Source organism: Pseudopodoces humilis, chromosome 16 (assembly GCF_049639895.1).
Source record: "Pseudopodoces humilis isolate 2021_Gansu_Grassland_sample_001 chromosome 16, ASM4963989v1, whole genome shotgun sequence".
Taxonomy (NCBI): domain Eukaryota; kingdom Metazoa; phylum Chordata; class Aves; order Passeriformes; family Paridae; genus Pseudopodoces; species Pseudopodoces humilis.
This window is the reverse complement of record NC_142215.1, coordinates 3364897-3391097: the sequence shown is the minus strand read 5'-3', so window position 1 is coordinate 3391097 and position 26201 is coordinate 3364897. Positions and strand designations below refer to the sequence as shown.

General features: G+C 37.7%; 1 protein-coding gene across 5 annotated transcripts in view; it reads left to right on the top strand.

Annotated features, from left to right (window-relative positions):
• MEF2A (myocyte enhancer factor 2A) overlaps window positions 1–26201 on the top strand; it is an 82139-nt gene that overhangs the window by 27053 nt on the left and 28885 nt on the right. For all 5 annotated transcript variants that reach the window (XM_088063250.1, XM_014251152.2, XM_005521611.3 and 2 more), the window contains exons 2-3: window positions 7252–7449; window positions 11875–12078. In XM_088063250.1, the coding sequence (XP_087919376.1) occupies window positions 7396–7449; window positions 11875–12078 (258 nt within the window). In that variant the 5' untranslated portion in view covers window positions 7252–7395. The remainder of the gene's footprint in view (window positions 1–7251; window positions 7450–11874; window positions 12079–26201) is intronic.

Below are 26201 nucleotides of genomic sequence, written 5' to 3'. Positions count from 1 at the left end.
GAAAAATTAATATTTCAGTTGATCACACTATTAGTTGTTGTTTAGTTAATCACCAGTGCAATGTGAAGGTGTCTTGTTCAGCTGACTCTTACCCAATCAGTATTAAGCTGCCTTTAAAGAAAGGAATTTATTTTCCTTGCTGAGAACAGCAGCAAGGTTTTTGCGATCCCCATCCCAAGATGAATATAAAAAATACATTTCACAAGGTTTTGTCTGCTGTACAAAGGATTGCTGTTTTGTGGCAGCTTTTTGTTGTGGGTCCAGTGGTGTATAATTTAAAGCCATCTCTGGCAGACATGTTCGTATCAGCATTTTGGAAGGTTCATCTGGTGGCTCCCTTCGTTTGAGCCCAGGAGGAGTTGTAATAACACAAATGTGGCTCTGTGCCATTTTTTGGCCACATGGTAGTTAAGTTCCACAGCCATTACAAATTCCTGATAAGAATGAGGCAAATGCTTTTGATCTGGAAAAACATTTAATGTGTTTTGTATGTATATTTTCTTTCAAGAAGGAAACCTTTCTTCTGTGTCTTATAATGTACAGGTGCCTATGGGGTTAAAAGCTGGGTTTAAATGCTTTGAGTTGCACTTTGAGCTTGTCATTGTGAAAGCTGTCAAACATCAATTTTACGCTAATTAAATACCTGCAAATGCTCATTTGTTATGGAGCAATCATATCCAAACTTAAGTTTAGATTTCTGCATCTAGTTCATAGATTTCCCAACAGCTCTAAATGGAAAAAAAAGGGAGAATTTATCTGATGGAAAGTTCTAAAATTGTGATCAAATTGACATAGTTGTAAAAGCTCTGGTTCATTCACTAGGAAATCAGTCCTTTTGGCCTGAGCTATTACATATTGGGGTTTGTTTTGTTAACAGTGTCCCGAATCATCTTTGTTTGTGCCTATTTTTGTATACCATGGAAAAGTCACTTCTTTCAACAAATTACATGATAAATTAGGAGCAAGTTTCTTGAGAAACTCTCTGGAGCATGTTTTCCAGACAGCTATTCAGTCATGCAGTTATTTTCTTAATCTTTTTGTAGAAGTCTGGCAGCAGAATTCTTGTGATTACTTAATATTTTATATTCTGCTTCTATCTAAAATTGGATTTTAGTCCAGTATTGAAAGTTTAGTTCTTTTTCTGTGGTCTTTCTCCACTGTTACCTCAGCAGATTCCAGATCTTACTTTCTGTGTTCTAATGTATTTTTGAGAATGAAAGGATAAATTAGTTTAGAAAATACCAAAGTTATGGATGGGAGTAATAAAACAGAATTTAGTGTTACTTGAGAAGATGTAGTAAATATGTATGCTTAAACAGATAGTTTGATAATGGCTGCTTTGGTTCTAGGGAGTATAAATTATAAATGCTCAGAATAGGATGATAGAGGTTTTTTGGACTGAAGAATAGGCCAAGAGAAAGTGTTTGAGTATTATTAAAAACTTGAACCATTTAATTGAAAGTAACTAGTCAGGGCAGAAATCCTGGCTGTCCCTGGTCCTGGACAAGACCACATTTGTCACATTGTCTAGGAGTGCTTGTGCTGTCATAGGTTATGCTGGTAGTTCTGGAAAACCAGTCCATCCGGTCAGGAAAATCTAACTTGGAAAAGTGCATTCTAGGAGTAATAAAACTTGTTTTTAAAACATGCATTTGAATCTTAGTTCATTTTTGATACCATTCAGATTTCTGTAGTTCTGTGTGCAAGAAAATGGAGTTCTTCCACTTCATTTTAGGCAGTACTGAGTGCATGGAGGAGACTGGCAGAAAGGGCCTTTTTTGAACAACAGGAAGGTGCAGTTCTGCAGTAAGGATATTTTTTGAGAATACGTTATGATCTTTCCTAATACGCCTTCAAAACATAATTTGAAAAGCTCTCTCACTTACAAACTAGGAGCTTAAAAATAGATTTGATGTTAGTGTGGAAACTGAGGACCATGTTTGGTTGCAAAACTCCACAAATCTTAGAAGTACAGTTTATTTAAATTGTCTTGTACCAGAGATGTCCGTTGTTCTTCCCAGCTGAAAGAAACAAGTGTTTTATGATGCATAAAACCAGAATATCAATAAAGAATTGTTTATGGCTTCCTGTTTTTTTACGTTGTCCCACTTAAAAAAAAAGAAGTAATTTTGGCTAAGAGTTGTGTTATTGTTTTATAACAATGCTTGTGTATCACTTGGTAGCTAAGGACCTTGAAGTTGTGAGGCCACTCTCATTTACTGTGAAGCTCAGCTTGGATAGAGAAGAATGGCTTCTAACTGAGGATGGAAAAAAGATTTATTTCCTAAGATTGTGGTGCAGCAAGTAGGGAGAGATAAATGACAGCATGTACCCTTGTTTTGGAAGGGGAGCCATGTGATTGTTTTAACAATTATATCTGACATTACTTACAGCAGTGTATGGTGACAGGGCTGTGGAAATGTGGCTGGAGGAAACTGCTTTGGTACTGGTTTTCCACCCCTCTGCAAAAACAGATCCAGCAAGGATCTGTGTTCTCTGTTAAGTGCAGACATAAAGGTATGTAAAATCCTTTTGCTGGGGATTTTAATTTTCAAATTTAGCTTCCAGGTGGTAGCAATGAGCTTTGGAGCAGGGCTGGTGGAATGTCTAGAACACAGAGATGATATCCCATGGTCCTAAACATGTGTCAGTGCAGTCATATCTGAGTGAATATATTTTGTATAATTAGTATGGGATTTAGGAAAAACAGTGTTTGGAGTTGTATACTTACTTTATATGGCTTGCATCTCTTTGAGGTTCTGAAGAAGAGAATGTTCTCTCTCACTTCTGGACAGTGAAATGGAGTCTGAGAATCATGTTTGACCTTGCTTCACACAGCCCTTTAACCTTTAGATAAATTACTTTGGTGAAGACATTCTTTGAATCCATTTTTTTTCCCCCCTTGCCACTTCTACTGAGCACTGTGGGACAGGGAGAGAGGACACTGACATTTGTCCATTATTAGTACTGTGGAAAAATGAGATAACTGTGTTATCTGCTTTGTTGGTGTGCAACAGTCAACACGTGGTGGGGCTCATCTCCGTGTTGCTGTGAACGGAAATTTTTATGTTCTGCTGATGTGAGTGTGTAAAGTGTCAGAATAACCAGCAATTGTGCAGTTCAGCCGTGATCAGTCTGTGCTCATCGGTTCTTGCTGAGGGGCCAAATCTACAAAAATATCTGCACAGGCTCCTTTAAGACTAGCAAAAGACCTATTAATCTTGGTTTAGTAAAAGTTACTCTCTGCTATTTAGTAAGCCATACCCAAGGCCTGTGTAAGATGCATCTCTGCAGATCTGTGTTTTCATGCAAATGATCTGACGTCAGGGTACTCATTCTTTTGTGTGCTTGCAGTAGATGAGCCCTGAGGAGATGGGGACTGTCAGATGTAACCTGTAACCATGGTGGTGAAATGGAAGTTTCAAGAAAACAGAGTCAGAGGGAAATAAAAGGAAATTAAATGGAAGGAGTATGAGTCTGACACAGTTTTTCCTAACCTGTTCTGCCAGGAGGCTTCCAGACCTTGTGCAGTTTTGCACAGATATAATGTGTTTCCACTGAACTCTTGAAAGAATCTTTCTAAATAGGTCAAATACAGTTTCCTTATTTTAAAGTTACATCTCAATAATCTGTGAAACTGAGAGCAATCTTGACAACAAACTCAGATGAGCTCCTGAAGATGTGCAGTTGCGAGGGTATGTTTCTACATGTGCTTCTGTTGTTTGTCAGTAATTAGTATGCTGTTTTCACATGTTTTGGGGAAGGGAATAAATCCAGAAAATTTGGAATCGCTTACTTTTAAACAATAAAGGAGGCTATCATCTGGACAACTGCAAATACATTTTTTCTTGCCTTTATTGCGGGCTGACATTATTTTCTGTTTAAAGCTCATCATGAAGCATGTGGGATTTTTTCCTTCTTTTTCTCTTTTTATTCTAATTATTTTGTTTAATAGATGCCTGAAGGCCTTCTTTAAGACAAACTAATTTTTGCTTCGGTGTGCCCATGCAAATAATGTGAAGCAGTTTTGGTGGCTGTGATTGAATTCTGTCACTTAAGAAGCAGAACTTTACCTTCATCGAGGTTACTTTGTGTTAGTTTCATCTTTACTCTCAGATGTAAATGTGGGTTGATCTTCATATGTGTATCAGGAGGTTTTCCTTTATTTGGGAAAAAGTGTGTTGATAATCTAGATGAAATGGCTTTGTGAATTAAGAACTTCACCTAATGTATGTTTGTAATGCAACTATGATTTAGCAAAATGAAAACTTTGCTAGTTACGATTCTGATGGAACCCTATGTTGGACCTGGTGCTATATCTTATCTTACATAGTTTCGTTGCTAGTCAGGATAGAAAATAAAACCACAACTGCGACATGATCAAGGATGAGTAAAACGAAAAGTCATTCTTCTCATTAGAAATATAACATGCCTTTGTCAGTGGCAGTAACTTCCTCTTGTGATGTTCTGAGCATGCATGAAAAGTGTCATTTTACTGCACAGTTTTCTCTGATTTTGCAGCTGTGTCAAGATCCTTTCTGCCCTGAGCTCAAGCCAAACCTGTTTGAATTCTGTGCTTTGAAAATCAGCTTGTGTGGGACTTCAGAATGCCAGGGATGCTGCATCCCAGAGTTGCCTTTGGAAAATGCAATTCCAAGCCAGGTTCTGGTGTCCATAGCAACCTGTGGGAGAGGGAGGAGAGCCTGGACCCGGGTTGGACACACATGCAAACAGGAATTGGGAATTTTTAAGTGATACAAGTATTGAATGTTGAAGAAAGTCAGACCTGAGAGGAAGCAGTGAACTGTCATAAATGGGAAATAGATTGAGGCTTTTATGCCTAACAGAGCATAAGCATTGTAAAAGACCTGAAATAACACCCCAGAGCTGTAACAAAATGTTGGTGAAAATTACTGTTTCCCATTTCCCTATGTGTGACAGTACACAGAGCAGATAACAGTGTTTCCCTGCTACTGTGCCTTCCATTAGTTCATACAAAACATTTGTGCATTCTCTTACTCTGTGTTCTTTAATATATATATTGCATAATCTCACATAATATTTATATTCCTCTCTCCCTCTTCTCTGGAGTTCCTTATTTTATTCACTGCATAGAGTTGCTTTTGAGTACGTGTCACAGGAGGCAGAACAACTCCAGAAGTTCATGATTCAAAAATCACCTAATACGTGGTTTATATTTTCATTATTCTGTTTTTATTATTTATATTTTATTATTCTGTTTATTCCTGTGTTCTTCCTTGATGATGCTAGTGGTATCTGCTAGTAACCACAGATAAAGTGCTGCACCAGATCTTTGGCCTGGCCATTTCTGTGTACTGGTGATGATGTGGGGGGGCTTTTAAAGGCAGAGGAAAGACTCTGATAATTCTGCATTCTGAGAACTCTTTCAATAATACATGGTAGGTTTAAAAAATAAAGCCACACATGAAGGAGAAGACAAATTTTAAGAGCTGGTTAGAGATCCTTTGATTAGGTATGTTCAAAGGATGCAACCAGATTTTTCCAGAACTAAATTTAATGTGCGATCATAGCACGAGCTGAGAATTTTTTTAAACAAAAGTGGGATAAATCGATATGCCAACTGTTGTTTCCCTGGAAGATTTTCCTTGTGTGCTGTTGGTTTATAGAGGCTGGTTCGTCTGGTCTTCACTGGCTGTTAATTACCTTCTTAGAAGCACCTTGGAAGAAATCCTTTTTCATTAAGAATACAAAAGCAGTACAGTGTTGATGGTTGTTTTCAAATGTTTTGCTTTATAGACAGTGTTTAGTGCATATCCTTTAGACCATCATTCTGGACATAGTGGACATCATACTGTGAAAGTGTTGATTTGATTTTAAATTTCATGAAATAGTATTTCTAAATACTTTTTGGCATTTTGTGATGTTTTTCTAAAGCAGTTCTTTGTTGCTGTCAGGTAGATAGAAAATGACATCCCTTCATTTTGTGATGTTCTTCCACCTCTGTTTTTTTTCTCCCAAGAACATCATGTCTGTTTCCTCAGTGTAAATTGAATGTATTGTGAAGTGTAGCCTGTGACTAATCGCCTCTTGCTGTCTCTGCTCATTAACTGTCTGATGGTGATGTGGTTGCACCACTTTCTACACATGGCCTCAAGGATATGGCATGGTGACACCCAGATTAAAATATGCAAGGCTTGTCTTCAGAAGATGTTTTGGGTTGGGAAGTTAGAGAGGTTATCAGCTAATATTTGGGCTGGTTTTACCCTTTTGAATGAGTATTAGGTATAAGATAAATAGGTATTAGGTATAAGATAAATAAGGTGTATCTGTTTCATGTTTATGCATTCTGGTATACCCTTTATGTTCTAGAAGCCATTTAATTTAAATTGTTCTCCAGTTTTCTTCAACTAGTGTTATCCTACAATTCAAGCATGTCTGGAATATGGCTTAGCAATTTCTGAAGTGAAAATACATTTGAAGTTCGTTAAATATCATATAGTTCAGTGCAGATTTAAATGCAGTGGCACACTGGCTTTTCAAGCTTCCTGCACATTATCTTGGTGAACAGTATAACAATGAAACAGGCACTGGGCTGTGAATGGGTATTGGCAGATGTGGCACTTACAGGTTATTGGAGAGAGAGGAATTGTGTCAGGTCTCAGGTCTTCGTTGATGTCTTGGTAATCATGAAGTAGTTTTGTTGCAAAACTCTTTGCTGTGGTCGCTTTTAAGTAGAGAGATTCCCTCTTTCCTTTTCCCTCTTGTTTCCCAATGGAATCCCAAGAAGTGGCTGACAAAAGGAGATGCAGTTTCGCTTAGGAACAGAAACTTGATATTCTCAAGGCTTTGTTTTGGGTTTTTTTGTGATAATTTTACAAGAGGAAACAAGCAACACAAAATGTTTCTTTATAAGGTTTCCTAAAATACTGAATGGAGTTTACCAAAACTTGTAAATGTTTGAAACCTCAGATAACTAAAGACCTAAAGCTTAGAGTGATGAGCACCATCCCTTTGACAATTGAATTTTAAAGCCATTCAGTTGGAAGTATGTGAAATTATTGGCCATTTTAAGTCTGTAGTTTGTGGGTAGAATGCACCAAACCAGTTGGAGTTTAATTGGAAGAGAGTGTGTAGTATAATACTTTACTAGTCAAAACACTAGATTTCTCTCTGAAATTTCATGATGTAAGTGGTTTTTTAGCTCTATGGGTTTTTAACGATACTTCCTTTTTAGTAATTTGTACATTAATATTTTCAATTTCTTTCTAGGTGCTTATAAGAAGAAGTAGGAGCTGTTTCTCAAGCTGAAGACAAAGTAAAAGAAAACTGTATCATGTGTTAGAACACTGAAGAGGGACATTTCTTGGATTAGTTTTTTTCTGGATTGCTAAGCAAAAGAAAGAAGAGGCAAAAATGGGGAGAAAGAAAATACAGATCACAAGAATAATGGATGAACGGAATAGGCAGGTGAGAAACAAGAAGTCTGCATGAACAGGTCCATCAGTAATCTTAAAAATTCATGGAAAGTTTGAATGCATTCATCCTAATTCACTGTTCTAAAGCTGAGCTTTGTCTTCATATATCCACAGATGCCCTTGCCAGAATCTGAATAAGAAATCTCAATGATTTTATGACTGTTTGAGGGAAAAATGTTATTTATAAGTAATAACTCTTACTACTTAAAGTTTAAAATTGCTGTCCCTATTTAAATGATACCCTGCTTTTCAATAGACACATGACTTGGTCTGATAACTACTAGGAACACTTACTACAGGAGACAGAGAAAGGATGAGAAATTCAGGAAGGATCTAGTAAGGGTATTTTTTGTCTGTAGCACTTTGACAGAGGAGTTTGAGGTAGCTGTGGGCAGTTATCGACAGTGCTTTGGATACAGTAACAAATTCTGTTAACATTCTATTTAAAAGCATCGATTTATATTTCTTGTAAGAGCTGTTTGTCACAACAGTCTTCAAAAATTGTCAGAAGGGAAGAGGGCTCAAAATTAATGTTTTGGGGAAAGCTGCTCACTTGGCTGCTTGTGCCCTAACAGAGGGGTGCCCTGTGAAGTTGAAAACTACCAAAAGTTGTTGACTCTTGCAGTAATGGTTCCTCTTAATTTCTAAATTGATGCATGAGATGCAAAATTAAATTTTAATTGGATACTGAAATACATAGTGGGATAACTGGAAGTTACCATTTTTAAGGGAAATTATTACAGGAAGGACTTAAGGTCTTTAAGAACAGTGCTGGTGGATGAGGCCGAAGGTGCCACTGAGCCGACATCTTTTGTCCAGTGATGGTCATGAGCAAATACGTGTGGGCTGGAGATGCACATGTTACATGACCCTGTAATCCTCTTCCAGCTTTTAACTATTCTTAGCTCAGGGATTTCCTGAGCTGGATGTGGTTTCCGTATATTTAGCAACCATTAATGGATTTTTTTTGTTTGTTTTCCCCACCCCCCACCAGTGAAGTTGTTCAGTTATCCTTTGAGCCCTTATAACGTTGCAGCATTTACATCTTTTGTGTAGAACTTCCTATAGGTCTGTTGCCTCTTGTTTCAAGGAACACCATTTTATTTACCCTTTGCCATGGTTCTGCCAGTTATTTAGCTCTTGTATGGAAGAGGCAGCAGTGACTCCAATCTCGAGTCTGTCCACATTTGCTTATTTTCTCTTAAAGTAAGTTTTTTCAGGTTATAGCTGCCTTGCTTGCTTAGTTACTTTAATACAGAATTTGTTCCACACGTGTTGCTCCTTTTCCCTGAATCTTCTGGAGTATTGCTCCATTACTTTTGATGGCCAAGGGACTCAGAATTCAGGATGCAGACAAAATACGGACTTATATAGTGGCGTACTGTGTTTTGTTCTGTTCCCTTCCTGCTGTTTGATTTCCTTTTTCAACTTCTGAACAGCAGCTTGACATTAGAGTAGTGTCAGAATTCCATGGAACTCTCTTGCTGCTGACACATCAGCTCAGAGCCCATTGTTTTGTTGGTGAAATCAAGATTGTTTTTCTCCTTGTATCACTTTAAAGCAATGTAAACTCTGAGAAGTCTTATATATAGCAAGAAAAGTATTATTGGAGTTTGGGAGAAAGCCAAGTATTGTGTTTGAACAGCTTTAATCACCCAGTGACTTTATGTTTGATGTAGATAAATGTCTTAAGTACACGTAGTAAAAGTAGATGAATTAATGACTTCAGTTCTTTTCGAATCTTGCTCTACAATTTAAAGCACATGAAAGAGGTGGAAATTGATCCCACTTAGTCCTTTTTTTTAATGAATCTGGATTAAATTGGGCAACCTTGGTTTTGTCCTGCTTGAGAAACAAATAGTGTTGCACTTCTACCCTGACTTTGGTGAGGTGTTTTCTTTTTTGCAGGAGGAATTGTTTTTTCTTTTGTATCCCCATCCCATTGTTCAGATTGAAACAATGGAGAGGAAGAGAATCAGTGCATTTGTATAAAATTTTTGGTCCACTTACACCATTGCTGTAACTTAAGTAAATAGGGAGATTTTATTCTAGTTCTGTTTCTGGCTGGTTCTTGGCTAGCACCTTTTTGAGCTATTTAGTGACAAGGAAGAGGATTTAAGCTCTATCTTGAAAGTAGAATTAGGCTTGCCTTCTCCTTTTTTCTGTGGAAACTCAGATGAAAACACACTGCATCTTGTTTTTAACAGGTTTTAGAGAGATTACATAGTTTTTGCTAGTGGAATCTTACCTTTCATATGTAGGGGGATTGATGACCACTGTTGTCCTGTGGTTTTGATAGCCGGGATATAGAATTTTAACATATTAGAATGCCCTGATGCACTGGACATTTATAAGGTATTTGCTTTGAGATTTTTTTCCTTGACCCAGATAAGGAGTGCATTCAGTATTTGTTTTGAACAAAAGTTGTAGTTCAGTTGTGTCCTGTCAGTTTTTCTGTGGCATGTATAGCTGGTGAGTAGATCACTCATGGACATGCCTATGATGTCCTGATTTGATGTTTAGTTCGAGGTTTAGATTTTTTTTTTTGAAAATACAAGTAGAATGGGACAGAGCTTTGCCTGCAAAGCAAGTTCATATAACTTACGTGGGAAGAAAAACTACTGTTTTTCAGAAGCATCTTATTTCTGATGGGATTGTATGTGAGCTCAAAACAGAATATATAGACCATTCCTCAGGGGGATTATGATTGTCATGAGACTGTCATTGTATTATTAATTAAGCAGCTTTATCTGCTTGAATGAGCTGTAGGACATTTATCTTCATTAAGCTGAAGAGAATCCAGTGCAGTAAATTAGATATCAAAGGAGCTCAATCTTGCTGCCTTTGCTGTCTCCTCCTCACCCATTTTCTTGTTAAGAAATATTAAAATAGTGCTGGGGAAATGATTTACCTGCAATAAAGACACATCTTTTTTGGGTTTGATGTCCTAAATGGAAGGAGAAATAAAGAGAGAAATTTACAAAACTAAGCCTGCTTTTGGGTTCTGAAATGAAAACTGAGTTTCAAATAATATATGTGCATTGAAGTAATGTGGTAGAGGGGTTTGTGCTAAGCGCTGTCCAAGCACCATGTGAAAAGTTGATGCCAGCTGAGAATCTCACAAGTGAGGCTGCCTTACAAGAGGTGAGAGAGATAAAATTCCTGTAAAGAAATGAAGAGCTCTTGTCCAGGATCCTACTGGTCCTCAGTGGCAGGAAACCTTCATTCTTTAGTCTGAGGACTTCTCCAGGTGACACAGCACACACACATCTTGTTTATGATGCCTTTTTCCTGACAAACACTAAACAGTAGTACCTCTCTATACCTGCTCATACTCAGATAATAACCTTTTAAGTGTCAGAACAACAACAGCTGCATCTGTGTATCCTTTGAGACTGTTACTGTGGTTGGGAAGAATAGGATATATTTTCTATTATTAATGGTATTAAAAAAGTAATATGTGTGAGATAATGAGGAGAAAAAAGCCTTCAGGTGTGTATATACAGAAGTTTCCCATCCATTTTCCCAAAAACTTGATGAACAGCTTGGTAATTAAACTGCAGAAACCCAGAAAACAGGTTTGATTGTTTCTGGTGTCTTCATTCCTCTGTTGCAAAAGCTCATTGACTGTTGTCTGTGGGGCATGTGGATCACTCACCTGTCACAGCTCATGCTTGGAGTTGTAATGGGGGGGTGTCAAATGCATTGACACTTTTATATCCTTAGCTGCTGTCTTGTGAAAGGAATAACTTTTAAAACTTTTTTTTTTTTTCGTAACTGATGATAACTTTCATAACTGTTTCCTTCTTCCCTGATGGGCAAATGCTCCTGTGTGATGGTCTGTAATGGATTTGTTTCCCCTCAGCAGTTCTAACTGGACAGAATAGTTGTTTCCTGATGTTTCCAAGTCACAGAAAACAAGTAAAATTACAAGATGAGAAGATTATTAGATGATTTAATAGCAACAAAATAGCAATATTTCTTATCTTTGCATAATTAGAAATCATAGTGAATAATAGCAGTGTTGCTTCCATTGATTGTTCTGTTTTCTTTGATTTTGTTATAATTAAGGTTGTAAGTACCACAGAAGAAGTTGTGATACCTGGAATGTCAGTCTGTTGAACAGAGGAAATAAAGCTAAATTATCCTATTCTAACTAAAACTCTAACTAAAATTTAACTCTCCTTAGTAGTTATTTACCAGTGGAAGTGTTGGGTGTGTGTAATTTTTTAACTTAGTCTAACAAAGAACATTGGGCCCTAAAATTTGCACTAGATATTACAGGCAGTTCTTGTGTTAAGCTGGATATGACAGTAGGAGTAAATGGTGGCTCAGTCGGTGAGCCTTGATTATTTTCCTTGAAACCCTTGTCATGTGTTTTAAAAAAATAAATTAATCATTATTCTTTCTTCTCTAGGTCACCTTTACAAAGAGGAAGTTTGGATTAATGAAGAAGGCCTATGAGTTGAGTGTGCTCTGTGACTGTGAAATAGCACTCATCATTTTTAACAGCTCTAACAAACTCTTTCAGTATGCCAGCACTGACATGGACAAAGTTCTACTAAAATACACAGAATACAACGAGCCCCATGAAAGCAGAACCAACTCAGATATTGTTGAGGTAACAATTTGAAAAGATATGTCAGTCTTCTTATCTCCTTAATAATTAAAATATAGAGCAATGTAAAGTATTTTTAAATATTTTAACCAAAAGTTTTAAAGTTATTTAATACCGTTTTATGAGATGTAAACTACTGCTTTTAGTCTGGTTTCTCTAAGGCAATAACTTATCTTTACAGCCATGTTGTTTTCCCATCTGCCCTCCACCCCCTGCCAGTTCCTGGGAAACATGTTTGATTTCAGTCACATTTGGCAATGGAAATAGAGGTGTGAAAAATGGTTGTTTTTCTGGGGAAGGAGGGGGAGAAATGTTCAAGGTTTTAATGGGGAGAAAAAATTGACTGAGTGGGAGAGGAAGGTCAGAAGAGTACCCTCAGCCTAACAGACAATTATAGCTGGCCCTTTTTCTCCTCTGAGATAGTAGCCATTTTACCAGTCATATCTTGAAAATGGATCAAATCAGCCACCACCTCTGCTGCCCCTTGTTCAGCCCAAACCAAAAAAAACCCAAAAAACAAAAGAAAAAAGAAGAGAAACTGTGGATTAAACAAACTTAAATTTGTTGTCCAGTGACTGTCAATTAAAATAGCAGCAGAATGACTGCAGTTTCTGCAGTAATAGAATAATATGAATATATTTACTCCAAGGTATTGGTTTCATCTACTTTTATAATGCTTGAGCTTTAAATAGAAACTCTTTTCAGTACATAATTTCTAAATTAGGTGCAGTAGAATTCAAGGATTTTCTTGGCAATTGGAGCCTTGATGTACTGTAACTGCATTTCAGAGCATATCTCCAGTAGTCCTGTAAATAGACCAAAACAGGTGGCTGACTTAAGGGTTTAATTTAAATTCTGAAGTTGTCTTCTGAACAAATGCCTTGCTTTTTAGGAATGATTTCAGAATAATGATTAGCCTTGAATAGCTGAAGAGCCTATTGCCAAGGGGATCTGAGTACAGGGATGGTACTAGCTGATCTTGTACATGAGTGTGCAAGCAAAAAATCAGATTGACAAAATTGAGATACAGACAAATGCTTTATATTTTTTTCTGACAAAATTCTCTGCTAATTTGTCAACTGTCTTTTATGATCAGAAAAAAACCCTCCTCAACTTCTGTCTTCAGCATTGAGTTCTAAAGAGAGGGATAATACAAGCCATGAGGAGTTGAAGGCTTAGTCACTGGATTAGCATAAATAAGGGATAGCCACTGGAGAGGAAGGGAAAACCTAATTCCTGCAGAATGAGCTTTTGATTGTGACAGACACGGGTTTGAGACAGGGATACAAGCTCAGCTGGGTTTTGTTCTGCATGCAGGGCCTCTTTGTGTTGTGACTCATGGTAATGGTGCTTCTTCACATCACGAGGACTAAGGACCTCTTCCAGAATAATTCTGTGCAAGGCCATTTTTTTGGCTTCTTCTTGTTGGTGGGTTTTTTAACCAGGGTCAAGTGTTTCACCCCTGATAAGTACAGTAAAAGTGCACTTAGCACCCGAGGGCAGATGTGCTCTAAGGGAATATGCAAAGACTCATCTGCAGATTCTTTCTAGTTTTCTTCTCTAGATTTAATGTTTTATACTAGTGTGGAATTTGGGACTTTATTCCCATTTTTCAAATATAGTGTAATTTAGGAATGTATCCTCCTACCACTTCAGATAGCCCTGTGTGCGCTTTACCCTGGTTGTGAAATATTTTCAGGTTTTTTCTTTCTGGATTGATGGGTGCTTGGAGTGTGATAGATGTTTAGTAACACCACCAGCATTTTGGAAACATGCTGAAAGAACAATGTAAAATGGCTTCTCTTCATTGTAATGACACTGAAATTGTATTTTAACAAATGAAAATTACTGCAGAAAAGCACCTGAAACCTGTCAAATTCATACTAAACTGAATTATATTAAGTAATTCCATTTTATGGAGTTATAGGTGATGTGTATATAGGTCTTAATTTAGTAATTCACTTACCTCCTTGAATGTGACAAATGGCATTTATGGTGACATAGGCTCACTGTGGAGCTATTCTGTACCCACTGTGGTCCTGATGTGCATGACAGGAGGGTGGGTTTTCCTGGGCTAGAAGGAAAGGTCATTCCACACAGCTCAGAAGCTGGGTAAGGGATGAAACAAATCTGCTGCTACTTATTTCCAATACTGGGTAGATGGCAATGTTGTAAATGATTAAGTGAAGTCGATGAGACATCTTCCCCTTGTAGTTGTCTCCTGCCCAGTTTTGGCATAGGAATTGCTTTCATATGCCCAGAGCTTGGTGTCTTCTGTTGCTGCTGGAATGTTTGTGAAAATATAGTGGGAGGGAGAGCACTGGCATCTTAAATGAATATTAGAAATTTTTTTTTGATGCATGCACTTAGGTCTTTCACTGAACATGTTATTGTAGATAGGAATGACCTGTTGCTGTCCTATACCTGTTCCTCTATGAGATTACTGGAGTATAAGGTAGTGCTCTTGCACAGCATAGATGGACCATATAGATGTATTGAAAAGAGTAAGATTTTCATTCAGTGTGTGCTTTGAATTCTTGAAATACTGGGATTGTGTATTTGGTTTTACAAACCCATAATGGCACAGTTGCAGATTGTTACATTGAAGTGCTGTCTATGACTTGAAGGACTTGCTGTAGGTGTTAAAGCATTTGATGCTTTAATGTTCATGGACTTTCTTTCTGTAACAGATTATTCTTGACAAGTAATTATTTTTTTCCTGAAGGAAGAAGTATTTCTGCAGAGTAAAATGGGAAGGATTTCAGGTTTTATCAGGATTTTGTATCCATATGGTCAACAAAATGTTTTAATGTATAAAAGACAATATGAGACCTTGAGCATTCATTGTTTTTAAATCCAAAAGAAAAGAGGGAGATGAACAGGCACTTGTATATTTTCTTTAGTGCAGGATGTTAAGATTATTGTAGGTTATTTACAGTAGAAGATACCACTTCCATTTTGGGTCCTTCTGCCCCTCAAGAAGGCCTCCGAAAGCAGCATTTGCACCATTGTTCCCTCTCCCCCAGCCTCACTTGTCCTGGGAGTCAAGGGCTGAAGATGCCTCTTCCTGCCTGTTTAGCTCAGTTTTTATCTTTTTCCCATGTTTTAATTTTCTTTGACTGATACAGTAAATCAGGGTTTATTTCACCTACACTAGGCCATGGTGGGTTTTTCTTGTTCCTCATCTCACCTCATCAGACTGAGGTGATTTGATTTTTAGGAGCCTGTGTAAAATGTGACCTACTTTCCCAGTTGGCATCTGTGCCCAGGAGAATTCCGGGTGGGTGTCAGTTAATGAGCCTCTCCTGTGCTCTGCAGTTTAATGCTGTTTTCAGTGTAGTGTAATGTGCTGAATAAGGCTTAGGTTATACCCCAGATATTGACAGCTGTCCTTGAAATAGGTAATGATCTGTAATAAAAATTGTAACTAGAAAGTACAAAAAAAAAAAACCAACTCTCTTAAACTATGGCACATAATTATTGCAGTCATACTCATACTTGTGGAAGGACTGCTCTGGTGTAAATTCCAGCAAGCGATTTGGATGTTTGTATTAAATATCTTATCATGGGAATTGGTGACTGTAATGGGGAGCAGCATTTGTGACGGCTTGGTGTGAGAGTGGTTTTGTCATGGTTCAGACAAAGCAGGTAAATGACCCTTTTGCTGCTTTCAGCAGGGTCGACAAGCCAGTTTAATCTTCTGCTGTAATCAGCTGTTTTCTTGCATTAAAATACATTTCCTCTCTGCCTTTTCACAAAATTTTAATAGAGCTGTTACAGGAGCAGTGCACGTTCTGTAGTCAGGAACATCTCTGGGATCAGAGATGGGATTGTTGGCTTCTGGCTCCGAGTGAGCACGGAGAGCTCAGCTGCACGTGGAGAGCCTGCAGCAGGAAGAAGCAGATGCATCTCCCCAGCCAGATGGAGCATATGCCAAGAGACAAGTGTAACAGTGTGGGGAGCATAAACAGAAAAGTTGGTGTTGAAACACTGTGTTTATAAACCGAAAGCTCTCTGGTTTTGTTTTTCATCCAGCTTTCTCCACCTCCCAGCATTGCTTCTTTTCCAGGCTGGGAATAACCAATGTGTATTTTGTTGTTGGTATGTAGTAGTTTGTTTTGGTAGCACTTGAATTGGTTCATTGCTTCCTTTTTTTTTAAATTTGGGTTGACTTCGTATAAAAATGAAGATCTGGGAATTGTATCTAAATATATTCTTGGATGCACACATACAAAATTAGATGAGAATGACCTTCAGTTAATTGATCTTATTTCCTTCCTTGGTGGATACCTGGTGTATCCAATCTAGAAAAGGATTTGCAAAGCAATTTGGGCTTCCATATTTTGCTATTCAAAGCTCAGAAAAAGTAAGATGGTGGAAACTGGGTCAAATTCTTAAAAAATAGTTATTTCTTTGAAATGTTTTATAACACAAGCTACACCGTAAGTTTTAAAATTTATTTTTAAGAAGAAAATGCCTTGCAACCAAGAAAATGAAAACTGATGCCGAATGTAGGTGACTAAAATCTTCAAATTTTCATGAAATATCAGCACAGCTTTACAGGACTGTGAGGCAGCACCAGGAATGCTGATGAGTAAATACGCAGTGGAGTTTGGAGGGAGGCTGACACTGATGTGTTAACATTGTTTTGCATTCCTGCGTATTTGATTGATGGAGAACTGCCAGAAGTGAGAAGACCTGGGGGGAATAAAGAAAGAGAAAAAAAAAAGCTTTGGGCTGATAGAAGAACATGTAATGGTTGTAGTATTATGTATTTTTGTAGTTCAAACCACTTGATTTGGTCTCTAAACACTGTGGGAATAAGTGGTGCACGTTTAAAAGAAGGAAGAAGCTTAAAAATTATTTCAGTGAAGGAGGAAAAAGACTTGGTAATCTGCCCATGATGCTGAGAAAATGTAGGCATTATTGGGCTTGATTTGCTAAATGATTATGTAAATGTAATTATACTGCATATAACATTTCAAATAATTTGAGATGGCACACAAATACCTTTGAGACATTTTAAGGAGGTGATTGAGAAGGATTTATGTATGGTTAAGGACTAAAATTTTCTTTTAGCTTACCTTAAAAAGAGGGAAAGTGCTTTAAAACTGAAGTGGTCTGGAATGAGTCATCAAAAGCTTTTTTATATATCTATACATACACGTATATTTTTATGTGTCTGTGTATAGCGGTTTGAATCTTATTTTTTTTCTAGTAGAAGCGTTTGCTATAAACCTGACTTACAAGCAGGTTACACATAGGGGTTTTAGTTGCCATTCTTGGTTTAGGAAAAAACAACTGCCTTGAAAAATTTAAAATGTGGTCAAGGTAGCAAATATTTATTTTCAGTATTATGACAGAAGGCAACTGTGTGTTTTGTGCTGAACAGAACAGTTGCCACTCATGATGGTGTCTTTGTCTATTATTTCTCTCCCCTCCACTTTTCCTTTCTGGTTTGGGAGATTAAATTCTACACTTAATTCCCACAGTAATTTTTTTGAGCTGTTTACTGTTATCATTAATTTTTCTTTATCTTGCGTTTGGTAATAGTATTTTACTCAACAATATTATTTTAGCTCTTTTGCTGAAATTGCTTTGGACATATAGATGACTAATGTGTCTCTTTATTTATTTATTTCAAAATGTCAGATTATTGGTGACTTTAAGCAAGCTGACAGTACTGGCAAAAGGTTTTTGTTCCAAGTTAATGTTGTTTTGCATTCCTTCATCGGTGATATATAAAGAATTTTCAGAAGTAGGATAGACTTAGGTTTGTGGGGTTTTTTTTAAGCAGCTTTGGTTTGCCTGCAAATAATCTAAAGCTGTACTACCCTTGTATCTAAAGCAGTGAATAAATTTAGTGTTTTAGGGTTATGAATACATTATTTCTTCTACCTCTTTAAAACAGTGCTGGTGCTTTAAATTTACCATGCTCTGCTGGTATTCTGAATTTTGATGAATTCCAGATTTAGTCACTACTTAAAGCATATAGATATCTGAAGTTTGTCTAGAATCCATCTTTTTATAGAAGTTTCTGAAGTCTTGCTAATAATGACTGTGCTTGGCTGCTGTATTGCCAGCAGTGATTTTATGGAGCTGCAGTTCAGGGTGCTCTCTGTCCTATGCCAGCCCTGTCACAGTTACACCAGTGACATGACTTTAAAGCTGTGAACTGAAATTCGCTGTGATGTTCTCATTTTTTAATAAACTACCAGAAAAAGCTGATCACTGAGTGATGAGTGGCAGCTGACTTGACTGTGCATCATTACCATCTCAGATTGGATTGGTCCTCTGGAGGCTGTGCTGCTGGGAGGGCCAGAATCCTAAATCCATGTCAAATACTGGTACGTAGCTCTGTCTACCAAAAATCTCTGCAGAATCAACCCTGCAATAGGCAGGGATTGGATTCTCCTCTGTCTGAAACAGGTTTGTATTTCCCAGCTGTGCACATGATGTTTTTCCAGCTGATTCTGCTCTGTTGTTGTGAGAATGTTTTTATTTTTGAAGTTTATACAGCAACGTCCAGTTGTCACACTCCACTGCTCAGGGAACACTTGTCGAAGATTCTGTTCTGGGTTTAGCTGTTCTGGAGCCATTAAGTAGGATTGAAAATTGACTCCAAGAAAATTCGCAACAGCTCATTGCTTGTTAGTGCTGGAGTTCATGCAGGCAGTCACACAAAGACATAATTACTGTATGAACAAGTTCTTCAAGCTGTGCTGGTCTTGTGTATTCTGCAGCCCTTGTGTTGCTGCAGAATTTGGTGCTTTTGAAATTCTGTAGTGACAGAAAAGTATATTTTTACTTTGCAATTTCAAAGTGAGGACCATGGCATCTGTTAATCAAGAGAGAGTGACTTTACACAAGCTGTGCATGGAAAGAATAGACCCAGAACAAAGCATCTCCTGCAACTACAGCAAGATAAAGGACTGTTCTTTCTGTGGTAGGCTTGATTTCGGTGGAGACTTAATGTAATCCCAGTTTTTGACTTCCAGACTCATGGGTTTGGTTTTGTCCTCTGCCAGGGATTAAGCACCTTGCAGGAGGGAAGCAGCAGTGCTGCTTCTTCACTGCTGTTCCTCAGCCACTGTTGTAGCATGAACTGCCCAATGCAGGGGAGGGGCATCTCCAGTGCTTCACTGCTCCCTGCCTTTTGGACCTCACCATGTCTGCAGCTTTTAATATGTTGCTCTTGAATAATGCTAATATTTGGGCCATGAGCTGATGGTGCTTGTGCAGCACAAGGCTCAGGGAGTCTGTGGTTTGTGCACTAGCAGGGTTTTAGTGCAGGTGCTGTGGCCCTTGGCAGCTGTAACACTCAGCACTCACCTAACAAAACACTTTTGTTGGTAATTGCTCCTGGTCTGGGCTGGGGAGTAACTGCACCTGAAGAAACAAAATATTGGTGGTGGCAGTTCTGTGGTACAGACCTCTAAATACCCTAGCAGCCTGTGACATATGTCCCACACGTGATACACAACATGTGACATACCATTCTTCACAGTACTTGTAAATAAGTACACATCCAATTCATTTAGTGACTTAGTAGGGTTTTTTTGGTACATCTTACATCATATCAGTGATGTGATATTTCATATGGCAGCCCTGTAATTCATAGTGTAGACTATGGAATTCTAGGCAAGTTAGTTAAATTGGCAGCAGGGTGAATTTTAACTTAAATTCTTTGTTTTAATGGAAATACTAGATAATTTCAACAGGAAGTGAATAATACATTTTTTATTAAAAACACTCAAATATTTTGAGAATGTTGTAAAGATGTTTTTGGATTAAAGATGTTACACATTGTACTACTGTAAACTCTTCTGTAACTGTAACAAACTGGTACCATTTAAAGCCCTGCTCTTTCCTGCAAATAAGTTAAAATTCAGTACTTGGTGATTACAATGACTTTCTAAAAAGAAAAAAAACCCCAAATATTCCAGAGCCAGTCTTTATCCAATGTTGACATGAATTACATTATAAGGCTTACTCAAATTTCACTATCCCTGATTCCTCTACAGCCATTTCTCTCTACCTCTCGAGGTCCCACCTTTGATTTCCCACCCCTTTTCACATTAAGTCAAAATAGTCTTCAAAGAGCTGCTTTGGCTTTTGAATCATCTGCACTAAATGGAGGCTGTGCAGGAAAAAACATGTTAAATGTATTGTGTTGACACACAACTGAGAAGTTCTGTATTTGAAACATAAATTGTGACATTATTAGAGCTGTGTCTGGAAGTCCCATATTTTCATTATTTTAGTTCAGTAAAAATAGAGATGTAATTGCTTCTACTTTATTTCCTTATTTTTGGGGGAGGCTCTCTGCTCTTGTACACACTGATCTCAGTTGGTGTTTACAAATACCTGCTTTCAGTTGTCTTATTCAGCTTGCTTATTTTTGGGATTTGTTTTTTGGTGAATCAGGGTGGTGGTTCCATACAAATATTAAAGGTATTAGAGCTTGTTCTGGAAGATGTAGCCAGTGCCCGTAATCTTACATGTGAACAGTATTTTAACAATAGCATAAATCCTTGGAATCTACTAAACATTTTCTTTGGGAATGGTTGCCATTTGTGTTGTAATTACTGTTTTGATAGCAGTAAGTTATCTTGAGTACCAAGACTCTGAAATAGTTCTGTTATCCTTTCCAGTTTTAAAGCTGTAAAGAACTATTCAGGACAAGAAGTATTTGTAATTGCAATACTTTATGGGCAGGTAGACCTAAAGAACCCCATTCTTTTTATTAAATGAATCCTAATCAGACTTAAGCCATTTTTTTTCTTGGCAAACTATGAGTAGGAGATAATATTTTTCCTAAAGAACTTCTAAAAGATTATGAAGGATATTATGCAGATGGATTGCTGCACTTGGAAACTTTTCATGTTCCATATGGCTTATCTGCAGTGCACTGTTGCTGAAAGGAGGCCTTCAGTCAGCTACTGCTGCTGCTGATTTATAATTTAACCATTGCAAGTACGTGAAGATCTGTATTTGGGAGGCTGTGTTTGTATATCTATGTGTTGTTGTTTGGGTAAGGACTGAAATAAAACATTTATGTACCATGAAATATCTCTGTGAATGTTCTGACATAGAACTGTGTTTTGCTCTATTTTACCATTAATTTTAATTGTTTGCAAATGTATAGTTCCTGAAAGGACTATAAAATGTATTTAATTTATATGCTAAGGAGTAATTTTTTTTTACTTCATGAAGATTAATATCAGTCTATTTTGGTTTTGTTTTTTAATAAAAAGATCAAGTTAAACTGGCACATTATAGTCTTTAATGAGAAAAACTAATTGGTGGTTCTTTCTGTAAAACAGGTAAAACACAAACCTGCTCCGTGGTATAAAATTCAGTAATCTACTGAGTTGGATAGAAAGTGAAACAAAGACAAATGCATCAAAAATTGGACTTTGACAGCTTGACTAAGCTGTCACTGTGGAAACAGCATTATCAGTGCTAATGGATTACTAATCATTTTAAGTCTCGAGTTCATTTAGGACCAAGCAATCCAGCTTGTTTGTAGGTCAGCAACTGCTTTATAAAGTCCATGGTTTCATAGGTAGCGTTTCCCTAAAATCACAAATACAGACACACACTTGCCTTTCCCATACCTTCTAGTCCAGAGCTGGGTAATATTCTGGGGGTGAAGAGTGGATTTTATAGCCCATAAAGTTCTAATTCTTCAGTAATTGCTTGTGGTTATCTACTTAAAATAATGTTTCACAGCAAAGATGCTTCAGGCTAGAATTTAAACTTCATGCCATATCAAGTCTAAAAACCTTTTGTATGTGTTATTTTATATAAATGAGAGTTTGAATCCTGAGTGCCATCTTTATCATATCTAGGAGGAATTTGACAGCTAGCTTTCATGTTTGGCAAGCTAGGGATACATGTTAAAATTTGCCAGATACTGGAAGTGGTCCAACATTTGAAACAAGACGGTGTCTTTTCTTAAAATGGTTTATAGCAGGGACGCTGATAAAATTTCAAATCATGAACATTTTTCATCTGTAAATGCTGAATACCTTTGCCTAAAACTGAACCTAGGGTATTGCTAAAAGGGCTCTTTTTCTTCGTATTTTATGGATAATGCAGGCTTAGAATTTTTTATTTGTAAAACCCTGGAATAAGTAATTAATCCTAAACCACCTTTTTTTTTGTCATAGCAAATTATAATATTTGGCCAAGAAATACAATAGCTGTAGCAGACAAAATTTTAAGTACTACACTCAGAATTTTTCATGTTCATATATTTTTGCATAATGTCCATTATTTATTTTTTAAAATATCACTACTAATTGAGCACAAGTATGGAAAATATTATTTAAGTAAGCTGAAAGTAGAGTATGTCAATAGTTCAGATTTTCTTTAGCATGCAGTATTGTGGCTGGGGAGCCTGCCAGAAAGATTGGTTGTTCTTTAAGAAGTTAAGCTCTCCAAGTTGCTTAGCTCATGGAAATGTCTGTCATAATCTAATTTGGCCTCCTGTGCATTTCAGGGAAGTTTTGAAAGCTGGGCACCACTCCTTCCCTGAGCTGGTTTGGGATGGATGTGTTTGTGTCTATAATTAGAACGTGAAATTTGAACTGATAGCGTAGCAAAATGTAATTGAAAATGTGTCAGGGATACTGAAAGGAATAGTATAGAGCTAAATGTAAGTAGCCTCCCAACTCAAAGGACAAGAAAACAGCTTCATAAGGAAATTTGCAGATGCTTCACTGGTTGAAGTTGAGAATATTAATAGAGCCTGAGGAAAAGATATCAAGTTTGTAAATATCACATAAAACAATACGCTACATCTGTCTGTGGAAAAAGAAATTTGAGCCTACAGAAATAATGTTGATGAGCTTAAATAGACAAAACACTGTTACCGAGTTGAATTATCTGGTTTTTCTTTGTCTGTTCTCTTTTGATGTTTATGTTCATTGGGGATTCACTCCTGCTTGGATTTTAGACAGTGGTAAATTTGTGTACCCGGCTCTGTAGGGTCAAGGTCTGACTCTGAAGAGCTGTGTTGTTAATTTAGAGAAAAGAAACAGCTATGATGATGCTTCTGTAGCCAAACTGACCCGCAGGAAGTTTAAAGACTAAAAATAGCTTTTGGTGACTAAGAATACTCCTCGGGTACTTGAATATATTTTATACATAATAGGAGAGACATAATGATATCCAAAGGATGAGACACCTTACTATTGTTCAGGCTGATGAAAGTGGAATATTTTGTGTTATAAAAGAAGAGAAAAACAGCCAGGTTTTAGGCTCAACTTTCTTGGCAATGGTATATATCAGGAAGCAAATAATAAAACAATTGTCTTGCTTTCAACAGGACGTTCTGCTGCATGTAAAGCCTGTGGTGATACAGGCTTTGTATTTGGTCCTTGCCTGCTGTGGGAAGGGAGCTGAGCTGCAGTAAGGGAATATGCCCTGTTTTGTCTCTCTGATCTTTCATGTATTAAGAATGAAAACTGGGTGGGAATCTGGTGCTGTGACTGCTTTATTTATCCTTCGTTCTGTGACTATCACAGAAAGAAAAAAAAGGTGTGGCTTTTCATGTAGGCTGTGATTATCAGTGGTGGCTGAGGTTTGCTGCTGCCAGCGAGGCTGGGCCAGTCCTTCTGCCTCTTCTGTATCTGTGGTACTCAGCCCACACATTGGCAGCCCACCTATTCCTGCTGCAGCTGAGTATAAACCAGCAAAAATAAGTTAAATAAAGAATGGACAAGGAGAAATTGTTGTTATTTTAGAAAGAAAAAAATACCCTCCATTATTGCATGGTATCTCCAGAGCATCAGGAAACTTTAATCGTTTATCCTTTTGATACCCATGGTGGAGAGACCTACCAGAGCAGCAGTAATACTTAGCAGTACTAGTACGGCTTTTCCATTACTTCAGGCCTGAGGAATATTTACACTTTAAAAAGTTACGATATTTAAAACATATTTACTCCAAATTTGTGTTGCTTCGCAGCTTTTCCGTGCTCTGATTGCAGGAGCAGAAGCGGAACTAGCCACAGGATTTAAGTGAAAGGTTTGCCTTTTCCAAGGGAAATCACTTTTCATTCAGTCATAGTCAAATTTTGGACATGGTTTTCCCAGTGATTTGGGATGAAATACCAACAAAAATTCTCTCTGGCCAGCTCCAATAGTAAGTGCAAAAATAGAGCTGTTAACATGATACATGGTAGCTTTGACAGCAACTACCATTTCCTTTTTGTGTAATATTACAAGAAACCAAACACTGAGTGTTTTGAATGACCTGACACTTTTTTTACACTTTATAACACATTTTACACATGAGGTCATCCTACATTCTTGCTTTAAGGCAGAAAAATATCATTTCCTGACGTGACAATGAACATAATCAAGTTCTTTACAGTTCTGCCAGGGCTGGTAAGGAGCCCAGATCACAGTATCAGAACTCTTGGCTTTTTAACCAAACTCGCTGATCAGAGCACAAAACACGCTGATTGTGCTCTTTAATCATTAGCAACGTGTCCTTTTGGAGTGGGATATAAATCCCGGGGTCTGGATGGGAGGGGACCAGTTGGGGGTTGTCACTTCATCTTTGGGAGCAGTGACCCATCTGTGTTTATTGGTTCAGAGTTCCTGGTTCCCAGAGCTGCCCCTGAGCAGTGCCTGGAGCCCCTGGGAGCAGCTCTGTGGCGGGGCTGGAACAAGCCTGGGGAAGATGGTGGCCTCATCTCCTGCCATGGGGGCTCCGCAGCTTCAGGTTCCTGCCTTCCATGTGCCTCTCTTGGATTTTGTGGAAGGAAGCTTGTGCTAGGATAATTACACTGAGATGGTTGAGTATCAGCTCTGCTTCCTCAAGGATCAATCAATAAATGACTTTATTCTGCTTTTATATGCTATTTGTGTTATTGGTTTCAGTAAAATTTATATTGAATCATAGAGAGAAGCCAATTACTCCTTTCTGTTGTTGTTTTGCAAGAAGCCCTTCTTCTGTTCCTTAGATGCTTCTTGCCAAGGCATGAATCTTTTCTTAAATTAGCAAAATGCTAATTTTAATTGCAAAGTGCAATTAAAAATTACTTTGCATATGTGTGGGGAAGTTCAGGAAAATATTGGGGCTCTTGTACCATGTGCTTGACTGCAATATTTAAACCCATCATAGCTGGTCCAGCCGTTCTCGTGCATTGTTTTTTAAGCTCTGCCATTCAAATCAAAGTAAATCAATACTAGACTTAATAGTGGAACAGCAGCAGTTTACAGCTCCTGGGTCATTCTGCAATGTCTACATGAACAGAGCTGTCTGGAACACTTGTGTAGTGACTTTGTGTGTCACAGAAAAGTATTGTTGTGTTTCCTTCATTGTTTTAAAAAAATATTTCAAACTTGCATTGTAAATATTTAGCATTATTTTCTGAGTAAAACCAGTGTTTTTCTCTCATCAGTTAGTGCAGTCTGAGATCAAAGCTGCACAATCTCAGTTACTGGGGCACAATAAAGCACATTGGCAAACATGTTGGAACAATTTCCAGTAATTTTGGCTAAGTCTTAGAGGAAGTGGAAAGTAACACAGATTTACTGAAAGGGCTACACATTCCCTTACATGATCTGGAAAACAAGACTTCACACCAGAAGGTAATTGCAGTGAGCATCCAATAACAAAACCTGAAATTTAATGTTCTTTTCCCCTCTTGCTCTAGTAAGAAAAAATTACGCCTTATATTTATTAGTCTCCACTGCAAATACTATGATTTTGTTCTCAACTAGCTTGTGTATCACAGCAGAGAAATAAAACTCTTGTCGTGGTATACAAATTACTTGGTCTCACCAAAAAGCATTTTTTCCTCTGAACAATCTCAAAGTTAATAAAATTTTGATCTCTATGATAATATATTGGAAATCTCTCAGCCGAGTTATTTACATTATTTGGAGAAACAACAGATTTTACCGCTGGAGAATCTGGAGGGCGGAGTCAGCCCTTGTTTATAGAGTTTGGCTTTCGTGTGTCCCCACGGAGCGATTCCCAGATTCCCGGTGACCGTGGCCCTCCTTGTTTGCCCTGGAGCGGCGCCTGTGTCGGGCTCTGGCGGGGCTGGCTCGGCTCGGCTGCGCCTTCCCCTGCGAACAGCTCGCAGCATTCCGTGGGCAGGA